Source organism: Ictidomys tridecemlineatus, chromosome 2 (genome assembly GCF_052094955.1).
Source record: "Ictidomys tridecemlineatus isolate mIctTri1 chromosome 2, mIctTri1.hap1, whole genome shotgun sequence".
Classification (NCBI taxonomy): domain Eukaryota; kingdom Metazoa; phylum Chordata; class Mammalia; order Rodentia; family Sciuridae; genus Ictidomys; species Ictidomys tridecemlineatus.
This window is the reverse complement of record NC_135478.1, coordinates 18,394,986-18,422,456: the sequence shown is the minus strand read 5'-3', so window position 1 is coordinate 18,422,456 and position 27,471 is coordinate 18,394,986. Positions and strand designations below refer to the sequence as shown.

Here is a 27,471-nt window from a genome sequence, read left to right as displayed (position 1 = left end):
AGAGGGAGGGCTGGAGGGGTGAGGAGGCCTTGGGATTCGTTTCCACTCCTGGCCAGACCCTTCCCATGGAGAATGACCTGAAGAGGGCTTCAGCGCCTCTTTTCAACCATCCCAGGGACCAAAGAAGTAGAGGGGGCGGGGAGACAGCCCTCCCTTGGCCAATCACGATGTCTGCCTCCCCTCACTCGGGGGGCTCTCTCGGTCTCGGTCCCAGTGGTCTGTCTCTCTCACACACAGCCAATCTGCTACTTCAACTCCGGCGAGTCCTGGGCCGGCGCTCTCGCTACACCTCATCTTCTTCACCCCAACCCCAGTCTCCGATCCCAACTGACCGTGAAGCCGGAGGCGGTTCGCCAGTCCCAGACCCCCGGGGGGGCTCCCGCGGCCGACGCCGTCGCCTCTTGCTGCAGTCCCTCACTCGGGACCTCGCTTCGGGCTGCGGCAATGGCTCCCCGGCACGAGGCGCCACGGCTCGCCCGACTCAGCCAGATACCGGACGGCGCGCAGAAGCCCATCGAGCTCCCGGCGGCTGTGGCGGCCGCGGCTGCAGGGGCGGCAGCCGCGCAGGCTGATGACGCGCAGCGCGGGGGCGCGGGCGACGCGGGCGGATGACGCGGCGCGCGGGGCGGCACGGCAGCATGGCGTCTGTGGTGCTGAGCGAGGCGGAGAAGGTGTACATCGTGCACGGCGTCCAGGTAGCGGAGGCTGTCCTGCGGATTGCGGCTGGCCCTCGAGTCGCCGGGGAGGAGACTGGGGTGACCTTGTGGTTAAACAGCTTTGCGGTCCGCGTTTGCAGCCCAAAGCTGGCAGCGTGGGAGTTTTTAGGAGATGGGGGTGAGCGTCCGCTTAAGGACCGATCACCCTTGGACCTTTCTGGGTTAATAAGATTCCGACTTCAGCAGGAATCCTTATGCAGTCCCTGGGGCAGTTCTCAGCGAGGAGCATCGTTTCCACGGCCATCCATTCAGCCTCGGCACGCTTTACTAGACCAAGCCTCAGGTTTCTCCTCTAGGAAACCGGGATCTGGGGGTGGGCATCCGGCCCGCTTTCCCTCACCTCGTGGATGGGAGGTGCAGAGAGCATGCACCTGAGGCGAAGGAGCTTAGGAAATATAAATCGCTTTAGGAATAAAGGGAGAAGAACTTTTAAAAAGCGAGACTTGGCAGTCGGTGGCATAATTGTTGTAGTTTTCCATTTTGACAGCGGAGAACTAAAATCCCCCGGCAGCTGTAACTGAAGATCTTCTGTGCTCAGTCTTCAACCCCTGGTTTTGACCACTCCAGAACAAGGGTTGAGGACTGTTGTACCTGGCAACGATATATCGGTACCACCCTCTGAGTCTGTTCACACTTGTTAGCTCCCTGTGTCCTTCTCCCATCAGAATTCTAAAGCACACCTCTTTCCTTCGTGCCTTTCCTCTGCCCGTGACCAAATGCAAAGTCAGTATTCCCATGATGTAGCCATCAGATTAAATTAACCCTCTGTCACTTAATGTGAGTAAAGGCCGTGCCTCCTTTAAAATTGTGACCTGGTGTTATCTTCTGTGCCCTTTATAGACTAAGAAACGTCAATAATTAGTTACCAGATTGCATATTAAACTTGGATAATAAAATCGGAACTTACAATCTCATGAGCTTTTTAGTTAGAGGATTAGGAATAGTGGAATATATTGGAAATGAAGTAAAGAATGCTGAACACCTGGCTCGTGGTCAGCCCTGAAAAAATGTTAGCTCCCTTTCTTTTTTCTTTTTTTTTTTCATATATCTAATTAGCTTTTATTCACAATTCATGAATCAGGGCAGCCTCCATTCTGTTAGCTCCCTTTCAAGTTTTTTTTTTTTTTTTCATCAGTGATAAGGCTTTATCCTAAACCACTCATACTGAATTCCCAGTCTTCATAGTGACTCCATTAAGGACTTAGCCTTTTGCTATTGGGACTTAAATTCTTTTGATTTGGGAGCTAGGAATTTTTAAATTATATCACGAAAAGGGGTAGGAAGTGCCTTGGGGTCTCAGGAGCACAGGCTCTCCTGTATTCTATGGATCACATGGTTTATCAGACTGTCTCTGGTGATACTTCTTTTCTCTGCCAAAGTGTATATCTTTTCTGTGACTACTTGCTGTCCAGCTTCCTTTCTATCTTGGTGAAATCTGTACCGCTCCTCCACCTTAACTTTTGTGTGACCTCTCTAGCCTCCCATCACATCATGACCTGTCAGCCTCTGTTTAATTCCTCTCTTCTCTCAAGTGTTTCCCAGATCAGCGGTCAGATTCCAGTGAGAGAATTGGTTTGGCCTTCTAGTATTTCATGATTAAAAGTTAATCATCTTATGGATAGTGTGCTTTTGAGTTGCCTACCTACTTCTGACCCTGCCTATTTTGGGTGGATGATGATTTGGTTATGTGGCTGTTACAGAACTGTAGGTACAATGGGCTTTTCCATGTTCAGCTTATTAAGTTCTGTGGCCATAACCTGGTCATTAAACTGGCCCCCATAGGGTCAGACCAGGCCATGGCAATTGATTAGCTTATGCATCCTTGGAAAGGAAAATTTGTAGCACCAAACAGGCTTTCCTCTTGGAGCTCCAGGAAAGCTGATTCATTGTATGTTCTTGGTTATTGAAGGGAAATGTAGCTCAGCCAATGGTTTCCACTTCTTTTCTGTAGATTTAGCTTTTATCATAATGTGTGCCTGGGGCACAGCACAGAAGAGAGGGAACAGGGCTTGAGCCTGATCTTCAGCTATGAGATTGAGAAGTCAGCATTTAGTTGCTCAACCTGGCAATGGCAGAACTGGAATCATCCTTCAACACTCTTGCTTTTTAGCCCTGTTCTCTTTCTATTTACAAACCCTTGGCACAGAAAGTCTGTGCCCAGGCACTGTGGGGTGCAGCCTTGTGGAGCCACATCCTTTCAAAGAAATGCAAGACTACTCATGAGGATTGGAAACTGAAACGGGAATGAGTGTCTATTTTTGCTGTGTCTTGGACTTGAGCCTGCAAAACTGGACTAGAAGAGGTTTGAATCTCAATTCTCCTGTAGAAAGCTCTGAGGTACTAGATAAGCAAAACAAGGTAGATGAGAGCTTAGCTGAGAGGACCACTCCCAGTCTGAAACTCTCCAAAGTATAGTGGATTAGGAACATTGGGAGGCTGAGGCAGGAGGATTACAAATTTGAGGGCAGTCTCAAAAACTTAGACCCTCAACTTAAGACTTTTTTCTCAGAATTAAAAAAGAGCTGGGGATGTAGCTCAGTGGTAAAGTGTCCTTGGGTTCAATCCCCAGCACACTCCTCCTCACAATAAAAGTAATAAGACTAGGGACTGGGGTTATGGCTCAACAGTAGAGTGCTCGCCAAGTGTGTGTGAGGCCCTGGGTTCGATCCTAAGCACTACATAAAAATACATACATAAATAAAATAAATGTATTGTGCCCCACTACAACTAAAAAATAAAAAAAATTTTAAATAGTAGGACTGGATTACTTAGGCATGAGGCAAAACAGCTCTGAGCTGAGTTCATGTCTTCTCTTACAAATAGGAGATAGACACTTAGTGCCTCGGTTTTCTAATGTATAACCCCTCTCCAAGGATTTTGAGGACTTCCTGAGCGAATACATGCTCCCAGTAACAGGGGAAAGAAATGGTTACCCTGTGTAGGGGGCTCCCCTGAAATGATTTATAACCTTTGGATTCTCCTATAACTGTGTTATGTTGCTTTATAGATGAAGAAACAGACTCAGAGACTTAAAGAACTTGCTCAAGGTCACCAAGCTGGTATGTTAGAGTCCAGATTTAAATATTCAAAGGAAGGTCCTTGTGATAATAGCTATGTGAGTTGCTATCATAGGGAAGCCTTGGATCTAGAAGGAGCTTCGGTCTCCTCTGCTTGGAGGACTGGTCTTCACTCTATAGTGTCCAACAGCTTGATTTTTTAAATGGAACTTTCGATTCAGGGCAACCTGTGTTTAAATGTTTATGTGTGGGTTAATTTCTTTGCTCTTGAGTGTTGCTGATAAATAAAAATCATGGTAGGGCTCTAGGCTCTGAGGCAGGCCAGGCAGGTTTGGATGATTTCCTGTGTTTTAAAAGGAAAACTGGATTTCAAAAAAGTTGCCCTGGGTACAGTTGTTCATGAGCTTAGTTAGGTTTTGTGTTTATTTTTCTTCTATCCTTTTAGATGTGCCTTATGCATCCTTGGAAGGGAAAATTTGTAGCTTTTCATTTATTTCTTATTTGTCCTCTGAGCCTTTTCCAGGAGGCAGAAAAATTAAGAGCTGGAAAGGCAAGACATAATGAAGCCTCATTTTCTTTTCCATCTGAATATAAGTGAGTTTAGTTATAGGTAGACACAATACCTTTATTTTATTTTAATGTGGTGCTAAGGATAGAACCTCAGTGCTTCTTCACGCATGCTAGGCAAGTACTCTACCTTTGAGCCACAACCACAGCCCCTGATTGGCAATTTAAAAGCAGTATTCAGGAGTCTGTGACCTTGTGGCCTACTTGTTTTCGGAAGCTAATGTCATCATCAGGACCACCTAGTAGAGCCAACCTCTTGGTCATGGAACAAGACTGTGCTGACTGCTTTTGAACAGTGGAGAGACCCTTAGGAGGCAGCAGGCTGTATGAAATAGAGAGGAAGTACTCTGGTTTGAAGTTCAAATGCTGCTTACTGGCTTTGTGCTCTCAGGCCTGTTACTTGGCATCATTGAACCTCAAGTTTCCCCATTTGTGAAACGGAGTGAATAAATACTATCTAAAAAGGTTATCATAAAGATTAAATACATTAACTGTGTGGTGTTCCTAGCACATTATCTGATATAATGAATGCTCAGTAAATAGCTGGTATTGTAAATAATTGCAGCCATTTAAATTTATAGATCTGTACAGTTAAAGAATCACTTTTGAAACTGTCTAATTTGATCTTTTACAAGTGAGGAAACTAGCCCAGAGTGGGAAGGGACTTGTCCTAAGTCAAATGGTTAGTTAATGGTGGGACCAGGCCTGGTCCCATCTGTTACTAATTCCCCTAGGGATTGTTCACTCTTGTGCCTTACCTGTAGCCCAGAAAAGAATCCTTGTAAATGATGTTTTGGGGGCTGGACATGCCTGGGACCTTGGACAAATGGGGATGGGGAGGAATGAGGTGTCAGAGATGGACCTGAAAAGCCTTTTAAAATGATTGGCATTTTAAAAGCAATATTTAGGAGTCTATGGAAAGGAAAGGGGTATGATGAGACAGTGACAGAGTTATAGAATCCTCTGGTGATGAGGGATCACTTTATGGCTCACTCTCCCATGCTTGACCTTCTGTTGCTTTTTGAGTACATGTCCCCCGGAATTATAGACTGCTTCATGCCAGGAAGTAGACTGGCAGTAATTCCCCCTGATTTATGGAGTTTATTTTCTCTCATTAGAAGGAATTGAGAGGGTTCTAGAGCTGAAACAAATATGACAGATGGTTGTAGTTAGTACTGTGTGGTGGGAGCATGCAACAATGTTTTGTTTTCCTCTGTTTAATTTCTCAAAATAAAAAAAAAATCATTCACATACACAGTCAGCCAATTTAAAGATAAGTTTCTGACAGGTACATACTTCAGAGCAGTGGTTTTCATTTAGTTTATATTTTGGGGTGCATCAACTCCTTGGAGAACCTGATGAAGCTAATGATTATTTTTCTGAAGGAAAAAAAACTGCTTTCATAAAATATTTACAAAGAATGAAGAAGATCTCTGTGAGCTGATTTGAGGCAATATAGTATGTGTGCATATGTATTTATTGTCTGGTTAAGGTTTTTTAAAGTCAAGTGTAAAAGAATTTACACCCTAGTATGCCACCCTTCATACAAGGAATATAAAGGAGACATAAAAAATATTCGTGTATCTGCTCGTCTGTGAAGAAGAAATACAAGAAAGATAAACCAGAAACCAAAGACATCTGTTATCAACCTGGGCTGGACAGGAAAGGGGTGGAAAGAAGAGGGACATGAAAAGAGCACAGGGCAGGTAAGGGGAGAGTGACATTTCTCCGAGCATACCTTTTCTAATTAGCTTTGACTCTTAGGACCATAGTGATATTCCACATACTCAAAAAAGGAAGTAATCAGGATGTGGGGAACCCAAACCGAAATACAGTTACAAATGAGCCTGTTAGTATATAAACAAATGAATGCCACCACCACACAGGAAGGGCATGGGGAAGAAAATAACTAACTTAAGTAACGAGAGGACACATTTTGACTGGGTACTAAGACTGAAGACAAAAAACTTTTAAGTGTAACTGTATTCTTTTGGTTAATTTGTTTCTCATGGTGAGGGTGGGTGCTTGTGTGTACACTCAGAATGGACAAATAGGTAAATACATTATAGGTAGAAAGTGAGAGCCTGTGTTATCTCTGAGAAAGAAGTGACACAAGAAAAGGCTAGAATGAACCCTGAGGCTTTTAGATTGGAGTTGAGCTCTCAGCTTGACTCATGATATTTTAATAAGATGTGTACATACAGAATTAAATATAGATTGTGTATATGTGGGTTAGTATATATACATAATGTTTTTTAGCTTAGCTGAGAAGTTCTAGAAGCAGTGATGTTCCAGGAGCAATGAAGATTCTGGGCTTTAAGTACCGTTTTCCAGGAGGAGGAACTAGGGCTCCTTGGAGACGTGCTGATCACTAACTAGGGCAAGAGTATGGGAAAAACAAGAGGCTAGAACTCTTGTGTTTGTGTTCTCAGAATGTAGGAGGTGCTCCACAAAAGTTGGAAACATGTTGAAAGAGCACAAGAATCAATCCAAAGGTGCTCCCAAAGACCAAATCTGGAATGCTTTCAGCAACAAAATAAAGTATTATAATTGTAGCATAAAATAGACATGAATGAATGGTACAAATATAAACAATTTAAGAAGTAAATACACGGGCAGAGGGACTGGAGTGTGTAGACCACCTTAAAAGCCATCTTCTGCAGCAGGCGTTGGCAGACTGATCCTGGAAAGGGCTAAGTAGGAAAGACTTGGGGGCTTTGCAGATTTCTGTCTCAGTTTCTCCCCTCTGCTACTATAGTGAAAAGCATTCATGGTACCTAAATGAAGGGGCATGGCTATGATCTAGTAAAACCAGCTATGAAAACAAGTGACCTATAGGCCCTGCTTTGTTGACCCTGCTTTAGCAGATTAAATATCTTTAGCTGTTACAAAGTAGATATTTGTATTTATTTTGTATTTTGGGGAAAGCAAGTGCAATGAGGACAGTTGTATCCTGTAGCTCTGACAGCTCATATTTCTTGGTGCAATTTCAGCCTTGCAAATTTGGAGAGAGCTGGCTTATTTTGTCCCTTCTCCAGGTTTTGCATGTTTTCATGCACATATTCTGTATGGCAAGATGTAGTATGGACTTTGCAGTCAAACAGACTGCAAAGAAAATTTAGCTTTGTCCTTACTAACTATAGGACCTTGGACAAGTAACTTAAGTTCTCCAAGTCTCCATTTCCTCACATGTAAAAGATCGACATTGTCATTAGTCATGAGGACAGAAGTTCGGATGATCCACCAAGAGAAAAAAAGATGTGTACTGTGTATTTGTCTAGGTAGAAAAAAGGTTGAGTCTTTTTAGCAGACTGTTGTTGGTTTGGGATCACAACTTTGGGACTGCTGTTGTTGCACTTAGGAAGACCTCCGTGTGGATGGCCGCAGCTGTGAGGACTACCGATCTGTTGAAGTGGAAACTGATGTGGTGTCCAACACCAGTGGGTCTGCAAGGGTTAAACTGGTAAGTACTGTGGCCGCAGTTCATGCTCAAGTAGAAAAATGGGTAGGTGTCAGGGAGCCAGCAGTAGACCTCTGCTGGTTTTTGGAGTGCAAATCGTCCATGCGAAGGTCCACAACCCAAGCAAACTCAGACCTTGGGTCTATCCAGATCTGAAGGACCCCCTCACCCCAAAATACCATGTTCCAAGTCCCAGTACTGCTCCTAAGAGTGTCCCCAGGGCTGTATGTCTGGAAGGGGAGGGAGGTGGTGTCTGGCTGTCTTCCTTGAGTAAGGAGCCTTCTCAAATGTGCCTACAGGGCCACACAGACATCTTGGTGGGAGTGAAAGCAGAAATGGGGACGCCAAAGCTGGAAAAACCAAATGAAGGCTACCTGGAGTTCTTTGTTGATTGGTTAGTACTATGCAGCTGTTTTTGTTGTTGTTGTTGTTTAATATTTTTATTTTAGTTGTACACAATACGTTTATTTTGTTTATTTTTATTTATTTATTTTTTATTTTTCGGCGGGCACAACATCTTTTCTTTGTATATGATTGCTGAGGATCGAACCCGGGCCGCACGCATGACAGGCGAGCGCCCTACCACTTAAGCCACATTCCCAGCCCCTTTTTTATTTATTTTTATGTGATGTTGAGATTCGAACCCAGGGCCTCGCATGCTAGGCAAGCGCTCTACTGCTGAGCCAAAACCCCAGCCCAATGCAGCTGTTTTTAAAGAAAAATTATTTAAAAGGTGAGGATTCAGAAAATGAACCTCCAATCTCCTGTTGAGCCCTCTCATATTTTGTATTTATTTAATCATTCAACTCTCCGGGAGGTATTTATTGACCTTCTCCTGTATGCCAAGTGCTAGGAGGTCTTGGCGAGAGTCCTGCCTTTGTCTTAATTGCCTGGCCCTTGCTAGGCCTTATTTTCCCTGTCTGAAAAAGGAGGACATCAGCCAAGCAGTCCAGCATATGGTTGGTGTGAGGATCAAATTAAGCAATGTGACATGTATAACTAATTAGAACAAATTAAAAAATGTTTAAAATTTTTAAAAAAGTAAGCAATGTATATTAGGATGCTTTGAAAAATACCAAATACAGATAATAAGAACCATTATGTGGTTTTAAATGCCCTGTTTTTCTTCCTGCTCTAGCTCTGCAGAAAACTGTTCATGATTTGTTTGGCAGATGAGGCCTAGAGTCAGCCAAGCAGGCATCAAGGATGTTGGAAGGACCAGGGCTCTGCAGTGTCTGTGCTCAGCCCTGGGCCCAAATCTCACTTCCTTCTCTGGTCAGCTGCATGACCTCAGACTGGTTTCTCAGTCTCTCTGTGCCTGAATTTCTTTATCAAAAAATGAGAATAATAAACTGGTGATAAGGAGGAAATGAAGGTAGAACAAGTACCTACTATGGTGGGCTTCTAATAAATACATGTCTTTCACCCTTCCAGGGTTGGGGCTTTTATTGAGTCACTGGCCTGGTCTCTCCTTCTATCTGTAACCTTGTTTCTAGAAGCTCTGTGTTGACAGTAGGCCTTCTTGAAGTAGGCAAGGCTCTAGTGGCTCATGCTAGATGTAGTTGTATAATGTGGATTGGGTATTACCTAAGACCACCTCCACATTGAAAGATTTTCTAGAAGGACTCACAAGTCTTAGTATATAGTTGTACTCATTGATGAGATTTTTTGCAGCAATGAAAAAGCAGCAATCCATTTGTGACATTTCTGCCCTGGGAAGCCCACTAGAGACTTGGCACCCAGGATTTTTGCTGGGGGCTGGTCACATAGGCACCTTCTGCTTAACACATACCAAGTTTCAGACTGCCAGAAGGAAAGAAAGTGTTCAGCATAAAACATTTGTACAATCTAGGTACAATGGACCACCCCTCTCAGTTTACTGTTAACTGGGAACACTGAGCCACGTTCCCAGATGTCACCTAGGACCAACTTTGCAAGTAGGCCCTCCTAAAGGTGGCAGCCCCAGGCTGTGATGTCAGCTCTTTTTTGCACAGATAGGAATCCACATTTGCATAGCAAGTTAATCTTTCGATCTTTACATGCAAACACAGAAGTTGATCCTCACAGTGCTTCAGTGAAAAAGATAAGAAATGGAGTTTATAGAGGGGAGAAATTGACTTTCTCAGAGTCTTATAGTTAAAAATGCCAGCTAAGGTTTATCCAACTCTGAATTGCTGCTCTTGTTGCTTTATGTGGCCTGCTGAGGTCCGTTTTAGAGGGGCATTGTGCTTGGAGGTCTAAGAACTATCTGTGTTCATTGGGTTTTTTTTTTTTTTTTTTTTTGGTGGGGGGCGTACTGGGGATTGAACTCAGGAGTGGCCACTGAGCCACATCCCCAGGCTCTATTTAGAGACAGGGTCTCACTGAGTTGCTTAGTGCCTTGCTTTTGCTGAGACTGGCTTTGAACTCACGATCCTCCTGCTGGGATTCCATACGTGCGCCACCATGCCCGGCCTGTGTTCATTTTTTGTCTAGTTTTCTTCCCAGCCCATTCCTGTCTGCTGTCCTGGTTTCCCACACAGTCTCCTCCTGGTCCTACTCAGCTACTTTCACTGGGTTGAGGCGTTCAGTGGATCTGGCCCTTTCTTGGAGTTAGTGTGGATGGTAAGGACCTGGTTCCAGCCCTGTTTATCCCTTCCTTTGCTCTGGCAGGGAGCAAAATACCTTTTTGGTCTTGATCTGCGTAATTCAAAGCAGTGAACAATCTCACTGAGGAGCAGACAGCTTGTGAGAGGAACTATAATTTGCTCTTCTTTTCTTCCCTGTCATTACCTTCATCTCATTCATCCTAAACAGATAGTGACAGTCTGCTCAGTTACACCAAAGGGAGGGCACCACCCTCAGATGCTTGGTATGGGGTTTACATTTTATTGTGGCTCTGTGTCTGAAATGACTTCAGGACAGCCTGCTACCCTTGTCCCTTTCTTATCTCAACTGTACAGGGAGGGTGACACTCATGTGAAAAAAGCCTTTGAACTGCCTCTTTTAAAGATCTAGGCTCTTGAAGTAGACTCAGTTTTCCTGCCCGCTGTTCTGTTTTCCTCCTTTGCAAATGTCAAAAGGACCTCAACAGGCCCAGGCGCTCCAGGTGCCCAGTAGTTTTGAATATTTCCTGAGATGCATAGACTCAAGGTGGCACACTAGCGTCTTTAAGTGGCTCAGCTAATGTGAGCACCTCAGGGAATAGAGTCACCATGAGAGATTCACAAATCACCACCCACATCAGAACCTCACTCTGGTCTTCAAGGGCCAACTGTAAATTGCATAAACAGGCAAAGCCTTTGGTTCCTACCCGGTGAAAGGAATAGCTTCTGAGCACCTGTCACTGAGCCCAGCAGAGGGGGTGCTGCACACCTGCAACGCACCCTGGGCCTCCCTGGTGAGTTCAGACACTTGCCTATCCATAGGCTGAAACATAGTTGCTCCCCAGAGGGAGAAAAGTAATTGGTGTTAGGGTGGTGTCCCTGCTGCCACTCTAAGCCTAGTTTGATTTAATTCCTTATCAACAACTTCTAGCTTTAATTATTTAAATTCTCAGAGGTAGAGAGGTCTCAAAGATAATTGCTTTTCTGTTAACTCAGTTCCCTTCAGTTTTGTACTTGGGATGATAATGCTCACGCCCAAGGAGACACCGCTCCTCACCCTCATCATTTATCCCCCTTCTAGGGATGATGAGAAAGCTGGGTATGTCTCACAGCCCTTGGAGGTTGCGCCTGACTTCCCTGCCTCTGAGCCCTGTCCCAGAGATGTCTGGCAGCATCTTCACTAAACTGGAAGCAAAACAGACCATCTAACCCTGTCAGTGTCTTTGGTTTATTTTTGGCAGCCTGAGCGTAGGTCATTTTAAATAAGACTTTGAAACTTTAGGAAAAATTTCTTACCTTCCCAGAGGAAGGTAAGAATTTAAGAAGCTGATATGTCATCCTAAGCTACCACTAGGTGGCAGGCCATCAAGTCACATTTATTTATTTTCATGTGGGGCTGAGGATCGAACCCAGTGCCTTATACCTGCGAGGCAAGTGTGCTCTACCACTGAAACACAATCCCAGCCCTCTTTGCTACTTTTTAATGGGATCACTTGTATTTTTCACTAATATAGTACCGGAATCTTTGAAACCTGCATTGATGGGTGGCACCACTATGTGTCTTCCATTCCTTGTCGGCTTGGTGCTGCTTGAAGGGAATTAAGGGGCTCAGCCCTTGGCTGAAGGGCTGGAGGTGGGAGAAGGCAGAGAGGCATCTTGAAGAAGCCATTTGAGGCTGGTTGTACTCAAGAGTCTCCAGAACTGATGAGATAACTTGCAGAAACTTCAAATAGGAGCTGACAATAAAAGGTTCCCCTACAAATGGGGAAGCTTTTGTAGGCTTAGAAATGAACACACATACAAAATGAATAACCAGCCAGGGTAGGTGACTGCTAAAGAAGTAAGGTCCCAAATTAGCCCTGTTCTAGGTACCCATTGAATCCTTTTTCTAATGTGGCCTGGCCTGACCTTTTTGGAAGAGTCTGTAGATTTCAGGCTAGATTGATTGCATGGGAGATAACATTGGACCTATTGTTTAGTATCATTCCATGTAGATATGGCCTTGATCTCAACCTACCTCAGTTAAACCAGAGATGTGCCAAGTAGGGGGTGCAGGGTGGATGGAGGTAATGAGTCAGGAAGAGTAGAGAGTTGGGAGGAGCAAAGTGCCCAGGATCTTTTGTTAGTACATCCAGCTCAGTAAACTGTTTCCCAACAGCTCTGCAAGAGGGACTGGGTCATGCTTTATGGAGGACCTGAATTGGTTTGGTAACTATAAATGCTGAAAGCATTTGGTTTTATGCCAAAAACCCCAGATGCATAAGAGCAGGGGGCTAGAATTACAGCTTGTATTCTCTTTCTCCATTCCTCCTTTCTCTCCCTCTCTTTCTCATTTGCATTTAACAGAGAAGCTTTTTATTTAGAGTTCTCTTGGTCAGCATTCTTTGATTGTACTTGTGGTCTGGTAAAAAGTCCCAAGTCCCAAGACCAGAACACCATTCATTATTTTGAAGTAAAATATAAGCCCAAGGAAAAGCTAATCTGACTGATATCAGACTACAGACCAAGCATGCAGAGCTACAAATACAGGGAGAGTACAGGGTAACCTAGCAGTTAAGGCCCAAACTGGCTGGATTAGAATCTTAGCTAAACAGATACTGGTCACATGCCCTTGCACCAATCGCATAACCTTTCTGATTCAGTTTCCTTATCTCTTGATGTCAGGGACAGAGGATGTAGTTCAGTGGTAAAGCACTTGCCTAGCATATGTGAGGCTCTGGCTTCCATCCCCAGCACCACAAACATAAAATAAAATGGCGTTAGTACCTCTTGGAGTTGCTGTGAGAATTTAATGGGTCATTACACCAGAAGTACTAAGGGGTGTGTAGCACATAGTAAGCATTTAAAGACATTATTAAGTTTCCCTCCTTATAAAATGAAAAGAGTTGGCCCCTCCAGGGTCTCACACTATTATCCTGTAGATCACAGCCTATCTGTGAGATATTTTTTTATTCACCTAATAGAGTAATTTTTAAAAGGTGAACTAAAATACTTTTAAAAAGCCTGGAAAGTGTCAGTTTGTCAGAAAAGGTCCTTATGTATTGAATGCCCCAGTGATGAGGTAGAACCCTCATTTCTGTACTCCAGTATCTAACACCCCGCCCCATCCCTAGCTAATTCTTTGGCAAAATATGTAATTTCTGGCTTAATTTATCAAAAGTACTCTGCTCCATCCCCTACCCTGAGCACTTGCCTTCCATTTTTCCCAGCCTTCTCTCCAGTCACTCCATGACAGGGCACCTTGCAGACAGGAACATGCCATAGTCTGATGAGGCTCTAAACCTTCTTCTTGTTAGTGGGACTGAAAGAATAGATGCATGAGATTTTCTTTTCAAATTAGCCTAGTCTCAAAAAAGCAATGGGACATGGTTTTGAAGGTAGATTGATTTAGACATTGGGCCTGGAAACTGAACAGTGCCCTGGTGCTGTAGGAAAGGTCCTGCTTTAGCCCCCAGTGCTTAGTCACATGTAGAAGGATGTACCCACTGCATTCGGCAGAAGATAAACATTTTGAGGATGAGCATCTCCAACTGCGTTTGTCTTCACAGAGATGTATATAGATGTATTTTTAAGTGCAACAAAGGATGCAATATTGATTGCTCAGTGTTTAAATTAGAAACAGGTTGTGTTTTGCTACCTGTGCAAAATAAAAACTTGGTCCCTGGTGACTTGATTATTTCTCTGTAACTGAACTGCTTTTCCCAGCTTGATGCTGGAGTCCAGCAGAGACAGCAAGAGGGTCAGCAGCGTTGCTATGGCAGTGATGAAGTTTCTCTTGGAGATTTTAAATTGGGGTTCTGCTAGCTGGAGGTGGTAAGGGAAGACAAGGTAATTAGAGAAGCAAAGTTATGCAGTGACACAATCTGATTCATTCCCTTTTTTTGGTGGTGGGGGGGGGTGCCAGGGATTGAACTCAGGGGCATTCAACCACTAAGCCACATCGCAGCCCCTTTTTGTATTTTATTTAGAGACAGGGTCTCACTGAGTTGCTTAGAGCCTCACTTTTGCTGAGGCTGGCTTTGAACTTGCGATCCTCCTGCCTCAGCCTCCCAAGCTGCTGGGATCACAGGCATGTGCCACTCTGCCCAGCCTGATTCATTCTTACTCTTATATTATTGATTGAGGTTTCTTTGGGTAATACACAGATGCTATGGGCACAGCCAGGGGCTGTCATGCATGTTTTGCTTTCCCTATAACCCCCTTACCCTGCCTCTGTGGCTTCCCAGCTCCTGCTCATCTTTGAGTTTGAGGCCTTCTATAGCTCTCAGTGTTAATTGACAGCTGCACCCCACCTCACTGTTTGCTCTCTATCATCAAACCCCCCTACTTCACTGGGACTGCTGCAGACTACAGGTCATCCACCTTCCTCTATCTCCAAGTCATGAGTGGCAGGGGCAGGGCTGGTGCCTTCCAGATGAATGAAGGGTTGGGAAGTTTCAATGTGATTTTGAAAAGTCCTTGCTGAAATGGCTGGTTTCTTACCTTTCCTGGCCTCTATTGTTAAAGTAGAATGATTAAAGTTTACTTATTTCACAAACCTATTAAGGGTTTGTTTGTGTCAAGTCAAAACTCACAAAATTTTCCTGTTAAACACTTTTGGATCGTGTTTAGGGTGGTAAATATTGAATGTTGTAGTTCTTTGTTGAGATAGTAGGGTGTATGTGTCAAGAGGCCAAAAAGGAAACATTTTTTCTCTTGAAAATATAAAATAAAGTAAAAAGGAAGGAGGTGACCTGGTATTTAATCTGCCTTCAGTCTTTCTCTTACTGTCAGTTTCCTTCTTTTCTGTATAGTGCTAATGTAAAGTTTATGACATAACTCTGACATGCTATCATACATACTTTCTGAATCATTCTAGAAAGGTTACTGTACTTACACCGTGGTTTTGGTATGGAAAACTAGGGATGGTGGTGACTGGAAGACTGTACAGATTCTCGAGACCTCCCAGCTCCCTAGGCCAGCCAGCGAATATTTATTGTCCTCTGAAGCTAAGAAAGTTAATTGTTACCACCCAAGTTTTATATACCATCACTGTCTTGTTTCTCCTTGCTGAAGATGGCTTCTGCTAGAGGTCACTGGGAAGGCCCATCACACACACTGACAAATCTAGGGCTCTGTGCTGGGCTAGTGCATTGCATGTGTCTGGAGGCTGGGAAAGTGGCAGATACTACCTTTTTTCTAGTTCAACAGTCTTTTTTTTTTTTTTTGAGGTGCTTGGAATCAAACAGGACCTTATGCATGCTAGGCAAGCTCTAATACTGAGCTAGAATATCAACCCTCAGTGATTTTCCTACAGCAGCTGGCTCCATTCCGTTCCATAGAAAACTGGAATAGAGAGCCTGACCCCTGTGTTTTTTGCAAAGATTCATTCAGCTTTTCTCTTTCCGTTCTTTTAGTTCAGCCAATGCCACTCCTGAATTTGAAGGTCGGGGAGGTGATGACCTTGGTACAGAGATTGCTAACACCCTCTACCGGATATTTAACAATAAGAGCAGTGTGGACCTGAAGTCCCTCTGCATCAGTCCGAGGGAGCACTGCTGGATCCTCTATGTGGATGTACTGGTGAGTGTCACGTTGCTATGCCAGCCGCACTCTATCTCTACTGGAGCCTTGTTGGCCTACTTTCCTCTCCCTGCTTTTCCCTACTTCAGGTGGATGCTTTCATCCTCCAGGTAAGATCACCTGGGGGAAAAAAAATGGCCTCCTGTGATAATTCTCTTAAGATAAATGCAACATATGTACAAGTAGCATATATATAATCCCGTTCTAGAATAAAATTGTAGTCATATCATACTAGCTCCTAAAGTTGTCTGTAGAAGTTACTAGAAAAGAAAAAAAAAAAGATGCTGTCTGGATAGTGCTACACAGAATAAAGGGCAGAATTCTGACTAGTTGGAGCATTCTGTATGGAATGATGATAAGTTCTTTTTTATGTAAATTTATTTTATTTATATATGATAGCAGAATGCATTACAATTCTTATTACATATAGAGAGAGCAATTTTTCATATCTCTGGTTGTATACAAAGTATATTCACACCAATTCGTGTCTTCATACATGTACTTTGGATAGTAGTGATCATCACATTCCATCATCATTAATTACCCCAGTCCCCTCCCTTCCCCTCAACCCCTCTGTCCTATCTAGAGTTTGTCTATTCCTCCCATGCACCCACTTCCTACCCCACTATGAATCAGCCTCCTTATATCAGAGAAAACATTCAGTATTTTTTGTGGGGGGATTGGCTAACTTCACTTAGCATTATCTTCTCTGAGTCCATCCATTTACCTGCAAATGCCATGATTTTATTCTCTTTATTGCTAGATAAAATTCCATTGTGTATATATGCCACATTTTTTTTATCCATTCCTCTATTGAAGGCCATCTAGGTTGGTTCCACAGTTTAGCTATTGAACTAATAGTTGTCATCCTCAGTGAAGTTCTTAATTAGAAAAGGATTTTTAAAACATTATTAATGAGGTAGATCAGTTTTTGTCATTCACATCTTTTGTGTCTATGGAGGATTCCTCTCCTGTGAAAACAAGTGCTTGCTTTCAGCCTTGGTGGAAATGTGCTTCATGCATGTGAGGTGGGGTAGACTTTTGTTTGCGGAGTAAGTTATTATCCTAAATCTAAAGACATAATGAATAGATTGAGTCCCTGTTTGAGGCAAGGTGGTGGCAATTCAGTCTTGTTACTGGGATTATGAAAAGAGAATTTCCTATAAGTCTTCAGTAGTTGATCTAGGTAGTCCCCAGACTGGGCCCATCTTTAGCTATTAGCTGGGCACCCTTCCGTGTTTTCTTCCTTTTGCTGCAGACACATTCCTTATAATCAGATTATCCATCAATGTCCAGTGTAGTATTTGTCCCCAGATGACTTATTCTGTGAAAGTAAAGTTTTAACTTCATGGAAACTTTGCCTTCTTTTGGTCTCCATTGTTCCTTAATGGCATCAGTTTTTACCTCAAGTGAGTTAAGTATTAGGACTTCATTGCACTAACAGTGTATGGCTGACATTTGTTGGGGAGTTGGGTCACCAAGTTGTTTTGAAGTGGTTCCTGGGAGTGGCTATGAGAACCAGTGTGTGGCCATGGCCTTGGGCATGGGAAGGAAAGAGCCGTGGAATCATCGCAGCTGGTGGTAGGGGTGAGGGAGGTGCTGGGCCTAGGTATCTGAGAGAATAGAAGTCCAGGGGGAGTGGATTGTGCATGGAGAGGCACATTTCCCTCTTGATAGGCTGTGTTTCCTAGCAGTGTGCTTTAGAAGATGCCTCATGAAAGAAGCCCTTCATCCCCAGAATGTTACAGGGTACATTGTGCTTTTCCCCTAAAAGAACATTTTAGACTTTGTGCATCTGATAGGCTATGTTTGTGACCAGATGAATCTTCTCTGGCTGTGCTTTATGTCACCTCAGGAACTCTTCCTTGGAGAGGGTGGGCTCCTGTGACCTGCTGTGGGACCCCAGTCCTGGAGTGTCTCTAACCTAGATGCCTCTGTCTCCTGTGTCCTCTCTGCATATTCTAGGCCTATGCAGGTAGCCCAGTCTGGCTGCTTTGGGCCTCTCTACACCACCCACTCTCCCAGGTGCTTCTTGATTCTATCGTTATCTTTAGCAAAGAGATTCTTGATAGGATGCCCTGCCCTAGCAGAGAGAGGAGGGTCTGGTCTGTGAGCACCATTTGCAGAAAGCAGGAATTGGGACACAGTGTAATAAAACAGCAATTATCACATGGAGACTAGAGTAAGAATACAAATTGCACCCCTCCCCCCCCACACCCAGCTGTATTTTTAATAGGATCCCCAGGAGATTTGATTGCACAGCCGGGGTTAGGAGCCTCAGCTATCAGCGATGAAGATGGGGAGGAACATGCAGCATGCTTCCTCAGAAAGTCTGTGAGAGACAACTGCAAAATGAAAGAGTCAATCAGTATTTACTCAGAAAACTTAGCTACTGCTTACTGTGTGCCAGATGTGCTCCTGAGAGCTTTGCAGATACTCATTTGTTTAGCCTTTGTAACAGCTCTTCAAGGTAGCTAGGATTTTTGTCCTCCACAGGTGGCACAGAGAGCTTGTGTACCAGCAGGATTATGTGGTAACTGGTGAAGACAGGAATCAAATTCAGGCTGTGTGGCCTGGAGCCCCTCTGCTGAGTCGTGTTCTGTATCTGAACACCCACCAGAGTGGGAGGGAGCCTGGGTATGAGATGAGTGAGTCACAGTTACAAAGCCAGTTGGGAACAGAGGCTGGGACCTTATTAGTAGGTAGGGTTTTACAAGGCTCTAGGAAAGAGGGTGTGTGGATTTGAGGTTCAGTGGAGAGCATAAGGGCGGAAGGTGGAGATTTACACAGAGTGTGAAGTGTGACGATATATTCTAAGTGTCCGTCATTGGCTCTGACAGGGCCGAGCTTGGGGGCCTAGGCACAGGGCACAGGACTTGTTGTCTTCTGCAAGTGACTATTGACCTTCTTCATCGATGCTCTTCTCCTGGGCTCTGGGGATAGAGAAATGAACAAAAGCAGAATCCCAGCCTTCGTGAGTTCACGGTTCAGATAAAGAGGATGATTTTCTTTCTAGATGTGGCTTCACTTTTTTTTACTTGGGCAGCCCAGTTGGCTTTATTGTAGAATCTTGGGCCAGAGCTTCTCTGAAATGAAGACAGCCCTTGATAAAGGGCTCCGACTTCCTCTGCAAGATGAGCACACACAGGTGCTGTTAGCTCTTGCTCAAGGGCAGAAGCTTGTGTGAGACCTTAGTTAATGTAAAATGTGGTGATACTTGTCTGAGCTTCAGGTGTACCTTGACAGTCACACGAGAGATAATCCCACATGCATGACTGGTAGCTGCAGCATCAAGTAGTCCCCAGTTCCTTCTTGTGAGAAGCTAGGCATGTGCTGTCAAAGACTGGAATGACACTTGCATGTAGTTTGGAGCTATCTGGGCAAAACAAGGGCAATCAGTGTGTCGGTGCTGCCCAATTGCTAGTGTGCCTGAGAGGAGCACCATAGCAGCCAGGGCCAGCTGTCACTTGCACGTGCCCTGGAAGCACAGCCAGCGTGAGGCAGCACTGTGGATAGGTGAGTGTGCTGTGTCAATGAGACCGCATGACTAGCCTGGGGAACAGCCCATGTTCTTACAATATATGCTCAGCATTGCTTAGGAATCTGTGTCTGTTAAGTGGGATAATGCAGTAATAAATGATGCTTGCTTTTTTTTTTCTCTCTGAATCCCTGTCTATCTTAGCTGTTGGAGTGTGGTGGAAATTTGTTTGATGCCATTTCCATTGCTGTGAAGGCTGCTCTCTTCAATACAAGGTAAGTCTTCCTGGAAACAGCTCTGGGCCTGCCTGGCTATCTTCTGGCTAAAGCTCATCTGCTCTGGACGCTGCCACATGTAGGAATGACCAGCTGGGCTGAATCCTATTAGGTTTTTGTTCCAGGAACTGGAAGGAGCACCAACACAGTTTCCATTTGGAAACTTGGATAGACCACCTCTTTCTGGCTTCTCCAACTCAGACTATAGTGATTGACACTAGGGGTTGAAGTGTTTTTCTAGCACCCAGCTCAAAAACATTGCCAGCCGCTCTGAAGGCCCCAGCCCTGTACTCCTATTGACAGTACCACTGTAATGAAGCAGATTAGTTTTGTACTTGATATGAATGAAACTACACTGTTTTTTGTGTTTGCCTTACTCTCTGAAGATTGTGTTTTTGAGACATCTGTATTGTTTCCTGTTGTCATCCATGCTTTTTGCCATATGGCATTCCACTGTGCGAATATGGCAGTTTATCCATTCTGTTGATGAGCATCTGAGTAATTTCTAGTTTTTATCTAGATAGTACCGAATGTGAACATTTTTGTAACATGTTTTTTGGTGCGTGTATTTACCCATTGCTGCTGGGGAGGAGTGAAAGTTTGAGCTATGGTACATGGCTATGCCTCCTTTTAGTGGATACTACAGAACAATTTCCCAAAAGTGAGTTTACCAGCTGATGCTCCCACCAGCTCTATTTGAGTTCTGGGTTGGTCCATGTCTCTGCCAACCCTTTGGATTTTTTTTTTTTTAACTATTAATTTCCATGATATGTCTTGATAATCACATGTATTTTTAATTTTCACCTTTCTGATGCATACTTAAATTGAGCACCCTTTCATAAATTGAGCCCTCGTTCATGTCTTGCTTGTTTTTCAAGGAAGGTTTTTATTTCATCATCAAATCTAAAACTTAGTTTTGCTGGATATAAGATTTTTGGTTGGCATCCATTTCTTTCAGAGCTTGGTATATGTTGTTCCATGATCTTCTGGCTTTGAGGGTCTGGGTTGAAAAAATCTACTGAGGTATGAATTGGTCTCCCTCTATACGTGATCTGATTCCTCTCCCTTGTGGCTTTTAAGATTCTATCCTTATTCTGTATGCTAGGCATTTTCATTATAATGTGCCTTGGTGTAGATCTGTTGTAATTTTGTACATTTGGTGTCCTGTAAGCCTCTAGTATCTCATTGAAGAGATTGTGCATTCCTTTGGTTTGAAATTTTGTGCCTTCCTCTATCCTTTCATCTAACTCTTAAATTTGGCCTTTTTTTTTTTTTTTAATATTTCCTAGGTCTTTTCTCTCTCTCTCTCTCTCTCTCTCTCTCTATCTATCTTTATTTATTTATTTTTATGTGGTCCTGAGGATCGAAAGAAAAAAATTCATTTATTGTGGGGTTGGGGTTGTGGCTCAGAGGTAGAGTGCTTGCCTAGCATGCATGAGCACTGAGTTCAGTCCTCGGCCCCACATAAAAATGTTCACTCACAACTTAAAAAATAAATGCTAAAAAAAAAAAAAAAATCATTTATTGATGGACCCTGAGAGTGATGGGGAGTGGTGAACCAGGGCCTTTCTCTCTGACAATAGCCCCAGCCTTTTTAAAAATTTTATTTTGAAGCAGGGTCTTGCTAAGTTGCCAAAGCTGGCCTCAAACTTAAAATTCTCCTGCCTTAGGTTATAGGCATGCGTCACCATGCCCAGTGTGAGTAGAAATTTTTAATTTTGCTTCTACTTCCAGGATACCAAGGGTTCGTGTTCTAGAGGATGAAGAGGGATCGAAGGACATTGAACTCTCTGATGACCCTTATGACTGCATCCGATTAAGTGTGGAGAATGTTCCCTGCATTGTCACTCTGTGCAAGGTGTGAGATTGTATCTTACAATTTTTGTTCAAGGGACCTTGTGGAGGTCTGTCTCCAGTCCCAGCCTGTTGAGATTGCTTGTTATAGTTTCACCAACGATGCAGAAGTGGCTTCAACACAAATCCAGTGATTTAATTATATTAGGGACCACTTCCACCAGGAGCTCTTCTTTTTATCCGGAGGATATGGTGGAGCGCTGGGAACACTCACAGAGGCTCATAATAACAATAGCCAGAGTTTGTTAAGCTCCTTCTGCATGCCATGCACTGCATTGCAGTGCTCTCTGGGCATATTTCCTTCAGCTCCTTAGCTCTGGTTGGGTCATGGTAGAGTGGCAAATAGTGTTCCCTCTGTGGGCTTGAATGTCCACATCTATGGATTTAAGGGGTTGGAGCGAGTCCTCGGTGTGTCATTTGTCAGGTGGTTTTCACAAAGCCCAGAGGCCCGTGGAGCCTGACATCTGGTTGATGCTGGTGTGTAACTAGCACTGCCCTGGGCTGTACAAAGGAGCTTTGGATGGCTGGGATTGTGGCTAGTTTCATAACAATAAATAAGGCTAAATGGGTCAGATTTAGTTCCACTAAAATCATTTCATGAACCTGGAGTGTGGTGAAACATTCAGACAGAAGGATATTGAGACTGACCAAAGCCACCTGCATTTGACTTATATTTGAGCTTTTCCTTTAGCATTGGCCCCCTTTATTTGCCATTTGCAGTGAGTGAAACTTCATGTGGCCTCACATGAATTTCTTCCCTGTGCCCCTCTGTTGGAAAGCCTTGGTGGCCTCTGACTTAGATGGTCTCTGACTTCCCTATATCCCATATTTTCATCTTGAGTTTCTGTGACACCACTTACATAGCAGCCTATGATAGAAATGTTGAACATTCCTTCAGGTATTTTTCATCTAAACTAAGGTCTTGAGTGGGCAGTGCAGGGCCTCTGCCTGGTATAGATATGGATTACCAAACCACTGAGGTGGGATCTCTGACATGCATTGCCATGCATGTTGTGTTGCCCCTGCTTTGCAGATTGGCTACCGGCACGTGGTAGATGCTACTCTTCAAGAAGAGGCCTGCTCTTTGGCCAGCCTCCTGGTATCAGTGACCAGCAAGGGAGTGGTGACATGCATGAGGAAAGTGGGAAAAGGCAGTCTGGACCCTGAGAGCATCTTCGAGATGATGGAGGTGAGGTGGTGGTGCTGGGCAGGGGCTGGGGCCTGGTTGGGGGTGCTGCTGCTTCCAACCCACTTGGTCACCCATGGGAATCCTCTCTGTTCATACCCTTGGCTTCAGATTCAGAGCTTGGAGAGCAGCTGGTGGGCTGGGTGTCTGCTGACGTAGCCCAGGCCAATAGAGGTTCTGGTCTGAAGATGAGGGATCTGCCAGTAGGGTTACTTACTCAGTAAGTCCCTCTGCATCTCTGATCCCAAGTTGCTACATGTCTGTGAGAGTTTTGGACATTGGTCATGTCAAGAATCACTTGAAATTCCCAAATCATAAGATTGCATGATTTGATGAGGGAATTAATTCCTGGATGACTAATTCCTGTTCTTTAAGGAAATGTAAAAGTAGAACCAGTGGCGAAAGGGTGGCCATCTCCCAGATTCTTCACAGGTCTAGAAGTGTTTAATAGGGACTAGCAGGAACAGTGGGAAGTCCTGGGGATGGGAAGCCCCTTTAGGACAGGGTCCTGGGCCTGCTCACCTGTCTTTCCAGAGATCCATCCCCTGCCTGCCACACACATCCTCTTCAGCTTTCTGACTGAATTGCCAGGAGCAGTTAGTGGGATCTGATGATTTATTTTTTCTTAGCTATCCACTCTATTACCATATAGTCCCTCAAATCATGGCTTCCTTCATTCTTAATGATGACTCTTTTGGGGGGCTGGAGGTGGATCTTGGAGCATAAACCCAGAGGTATTTTACCCCTGAGCTATATCCACAGACTTTTTTATTTTAAGATAGGGTCTCACTAAATTGCTTAGGCCATACTAAGTTGCTGAAGCTGGCCTTGAACTCGTGAACCTCCTGCCTCAGCCTCCCTAGCTCTTGCTGAGCCTTGCAAGCCAGGTCTGCACAGTTGTGCACCACCATAGTAGTAATGACTTTTCACTAAAGATTCCAAGCATTGGATGTCTGTGTTTCTCCTTTTGTCATTTTATTTAAAAGAACAAAATGGGCTGGAGGTGTAGCTCAGTGGTAGAGTGTGTGCTTAGCATGAATGAAGCCTTGGGTTTGATCTCCAACACCAAAACCAAACAAGCAGAAAACCTAACAAACGAACACCAAGGGCAGTGTATTTGGTGTGGAGGACCCAAGCATGGGCTGGGAAGACATGTTACCAGACTGAGTCCTGGCTCTAGGCCACAGTTCCCTCTTGTGCAGAATGGGCATGACTATATCTGCCACTGAGGTTGCCCTGAGGGCTGTTTGAGGGTGTGGAGGAGAAGCATGTGTCAGAGTGCCTGATATGTTGCCTTCTCAGTACTTGTGAGCTCTTATTCTCTGTGCTCCGCTAAGCCTAGGTTCAGGTTTTTCCAGAATCACTTTTCAATGCTTTAGAAGTTCTACCAAAGGCCTCTCAACAAACGTGTTTTGTAAGTCTCCCCACCCACGAATTTTATGGGAATTCCAGTTTCTAAATAACAAAAAGCAAATAATAAAAATTTATTGTGTGCTCAATATGTGCCAGATGCTAATTTCAGTGCTTTAAGTATCACTTAATCTTCAGCAGCCCTGTGAGGTTACGATTGTTGCCACCCTCACTGTGACAGATGAGTAATCTGAGGCACACAGAGGCTGAGTAGCCACATAGCTCATAGATGCTGGAGCTGGGATTCCCACCCACCCGAGCCCTGCAAACTCTGTGCTACTGAACCTTGCAAGCCAGGTCTGCTCTGGCTGCCATGGTGAGCTGAACTTTGTCCTCCTCGGGGACTTAGGGATGAGGCCTGTAATACAACTGTAGCCCTGTGGCCCTGCCTCACTGTTTGTCTCCCACAGGGGCACAGCAGCCCTGAGCAGCCCTGCAGCACCTCTGCTGGTGAATATCCATGCTCTGTGGTCTCTTTCTTGCCTGTTCTGAAGCACTGAAGCCCTCTCAAGTTCTGGTGTCCTTTGCTTATATGATTAATCAGTTCCCCTGTTTGTTGGACCTTGACATCTTTTCTTTTTCTAACATTATGATATAATCTTTTCAAAGGCATTTTGAACCTGAACCCTAATGTTACATTTGTAACCTTGATCTCTTCCCAAACTTTTAGACTCAGATCGTCTTCTCACTAGTATTTTTCAGTTATCCCTGGAGGCTCATCCCCCACTATAGCAAGGGCCAGGGGAGCAGGCACACAGGTTGCTTCCTTGGCCTGTGTCTGGGAGAACTGGGGAGGAGTCCAGGGCTGACATTATTGAGAATGTGACCATTGGCAGAGTTGAATTCACTCTGCTATGGGAATGTGAGGCAGAGACATATGATTGGTTTATTGTAATCTTTCTTTTTTGGGGGTGGGTGGGTACCAGAGATTGAACCCAGGGGCACTTAACTACTGAGCCACATTCCTATTTTAATTTTTAAAATTTTGAGACAGGGGCTTGCTAATTTACTTAGGGCCTCACTAAGTTGCTGAGGCTGGCTTTAAACTTGTAATCCTCCTGCCTCAGCCTCCTGAGCCACTGGGATTACAGGTATGTACCACCATACTCAGTGGCTCATTGTATTTTTTTAAGTATATATTTTATTTGTTCTAATTAATTATACATGACGGTAGAATTCATTTTGATACATCATACATAAATGGAGTATAACTTCTCATTTGTCTGGTTGTACATGATGTACATCACTACATGAAACAGGTCATGTAATCATATATACATTCATTGTATTCTTTTTTTATATATAAATATTTTTTAGTTGTTGATGGACTTTTATTTTCACTTATTTGTTCTTGGTGCTAAGAATCGAACCCAGTGCCTCACGCATGCTAAGCAAGCGCGCTACTGCTGAGCTACAACCCCAACTCAAGCCACAACCCCAACCCTGCATTCATTGTATTATTTTTTTTTTAAAGAGAAAGAGAGAGAGAGAGAGAGAGAAAATTTTTTAATATTTATTTTTTTAGTTCTCGGCGGACACAACATCTTTGTTTGTATGTGGTGCTGAGGATCGAACCCGGGTCACACGCATGCCAGGCGAGAACGCTACCACTTGAGCCACATCCCCAGCCCCTCATTGTATTCTTAAAATGATTCACAATCCTGGAGACAGAATGTTAGTTCTTCAAAGAAAGATATTTATGTTTAGGGGGCTCCCTTGTGTCTGCTGTGTAAGAGCTAATTACTCAATCTGTAGGTTGTCTGACCTTGATGTATCTCAGTTCAATATTCCAGTATGTTTAACATCTCTGCGAGGCAGTAACATGAAGACCCCATCCAGGTACTGACTTGGTCACATCTGACCAGTTCTGCCTAGAGGCTTGGTGGGAGGTGAATTAGAACCTGCTTATTAAAATGTCCTTGGCACCATCTGTTCCTTCTCCAGCAGAATGAATGCTCTGGTTTCCCTGTGCCTTGTCACTACAGGGCAGTCATATAACCATGCCCAGATTTGGTTGACAACGTTGCTGCCTGTGCCATCAGGAATGCTAAGCATGAACTATTGGCCAGGGCAGCCTTTCCTCCTGAGCAAGTGTCTTTTTCTTTCTTTCTTTTTTTTTTGGGGGGGGGGGGTGGGTATGAGGTTTTTCTAGAATGTGACCATTATGTTGCGGGGGTTTGTGGTTTGTTTTGTTTTGATTTTAAAATCCTCCAAAGGTTGGGAATGTGGCTTAGTGACAAAGCACTTCGTTAGCATGTGTGAGGCCCTAGGTTCATCCTTAGCAGATGGAGTTGATTTTAGCACTGGGAAGGTGGCTGGCTGCAAGGGAAGTGCTTTCTGTGCCTGTGTGCCTCACGAGTGACTGCTCTCTTCCATCCCCTCCCTGTCCTGCAGACCAGCAAGCGAGTGGGCAAGGTGTTGCACACCTCCTTGCAGAGCATCCTACACAAGGAAGAAAGCCTGGGGCCCAAGAGACAGAAAGTTGGATTCCTGGGATGATCAGCCCATCATCCCTTCTGCGTGGATTGTTTTTGTTTTATTTTTCCTTGTAAACTGAAGTTTGTATATATTTTTCTTAACTGTTACGAGTTTAAGGCAACATTTGTACTGGTAAAATTAAAGTCTATTTTCAGGTATGGTTGGTTATGGCCAGAGTTCTGGAGCTGCAAGCCACCAGTTCAGAGCTGGGCTGCCAAGGGAGAGGGCCCTGGGGAGACTTGCCGCAGGGGTTCAGAACAACAATAAGCACTGGAATAAAGACCTGGCAGGAAGTGGCTTAAAGGAAATGCTTATGATATGTATCCATGCATTTATTATTTTTACCACAGAGCTTTCAAAATAAAGAGTCGCCAAGGACAGTTCATTTACCTTGGTTTTGGTGCTCCTCGGGAATGTGGTAGTGAAGAGGAGGCCCTTGGCCATAGTTCCAAGCCCAGGGCTGGTGAGCTTCCTAGGTCACTTCCCAGATCCAGGCCAGACTCCATAGGGTCAGGGGTGGAAGGCTACTTTGGTTCTGAGCCAACCTTTCTTATCACTCTTGTTTTGAAATTGCTTTGTGTTATGTAATCACTCCCTGGTGTTTCATAAGATTTAGTTGTTTTATCAGCATTAAGAAGGCTGCTTGAGAGATGTTGTCATTTGATTACTCAGCTGGTCTTCATACTCTGGGGAAGAAGGAAGGCATTCTTGATGGCCTGGAGGCTCTTCATTTAAGCCTGTTCTGCACTCCCAGTGTAGTGAGTTGGAATTGAGTCTCTTTGTGAATAGAGCAGTCTTTGTTTTTTTTCCAGGGGAACCAAACTCCTAAATCCATCTTAAAGAACCCTGGGGAAGTTGCTGATCCACACAGGGGCATATTTCA

General features: G+C 44.2%; 2 protein-coding genes across 10 annotated transcripts in view; one reads left to right on the top strand and one right to left on the bottom strand.

The window, feature by feature from the left end:
* The window catches only part of Zdhhc3 (zDHHC palmitoyltransferase 3), a 53,865-nt gene extending 53,284 nt beyond the window's left edge, over positions 1 to 581 (bottom strand). For 6 of the 7 annotated variants that reach the window (XM_040290069.2, XM_040290071.2, XM_040290073.2 and 3 more), the window contains exon 1: positions 333 to 473. Coding sequence is in view for 1 of the 7 variants with exons in the window: in XM_078037989.1 (XP_077894115.1) it covers positions 333 to 515 (183 nt within the window). In the remaining 6 variants the exon portion in view is untranslated. Of the gene's footprint in view, positions 1 to 332 lie in introns of all 7 variants that reach the window. The other variant, XM_078037989.1, reaches the window with a different exon arrangement.
* Exosc7 (exosome component 7) lies at positions 568 to 26,973 on the top strand. Of its 3 annotated transcripts, none has more exons than XM_005337900.4 (8): positions 568 to 695; positions 7,662 to 7,763; positions 8,060 to 8,154; positions 15,742 to 15,907; positions 19,590 to 19,660; positions 21,395 to 21,518; positions 22,548 to 22,703; positions 26,505 to 26,973. In XM_005337900.4, the coding sequence occupies exons 1-8, from the start codon at positions 609 to 611 to the stop codon at positions 26,607 to 26,609; spliced, it is 906 nt and encodes a 301-aa protein (XP_005337957.3). In that variant the 5' UTR covers positions 568 to 608; the 3' UTR covers positions 26,610 to 26,973. The 3 variants fall into 3 exon arrangements, with proteins under 3 accessions (XP_005337957.3, XP_077894117.1, XP_077894118.1); XM_078037991.1 differs by having other exon boundaries at positions 25,891 to 26,591; XM_078037992.1 differs by lacking the exons at positions 568 to 695; positions 8,060 to 8,154 and adding an exon at positions 5,854 to 6,006.
* The last annotated feature ends 498 nt before the right edge of the window (positions 26,974 to 27,471 follow it).

Excerpts from the sequence above, each read along its gene's own strand:
- Exosc7 (XM_005337900.4), top strand. The coding sequence starts at position 609 with ATGACGCGGCGCGCGGGGCGGCACGGCAGCATGGCGTCTGTGGTGCTG. Across the intron at positions 696-7,661 it reads ACATCGTGCACGGCGTCCAG|GAAGACCTCCGTGTGGATGG; the intron begins GTAGCGGAGGCT and ends TGTTGCACTTAG. Across the intron at positions 19,661-21,394 it reads GCTGCTCTCTTCAATACAAG|GATACCAAGGGTTCGTGTTC; the intron begins GTAAGTCTTCCT and ends TTCTACTTCCAG.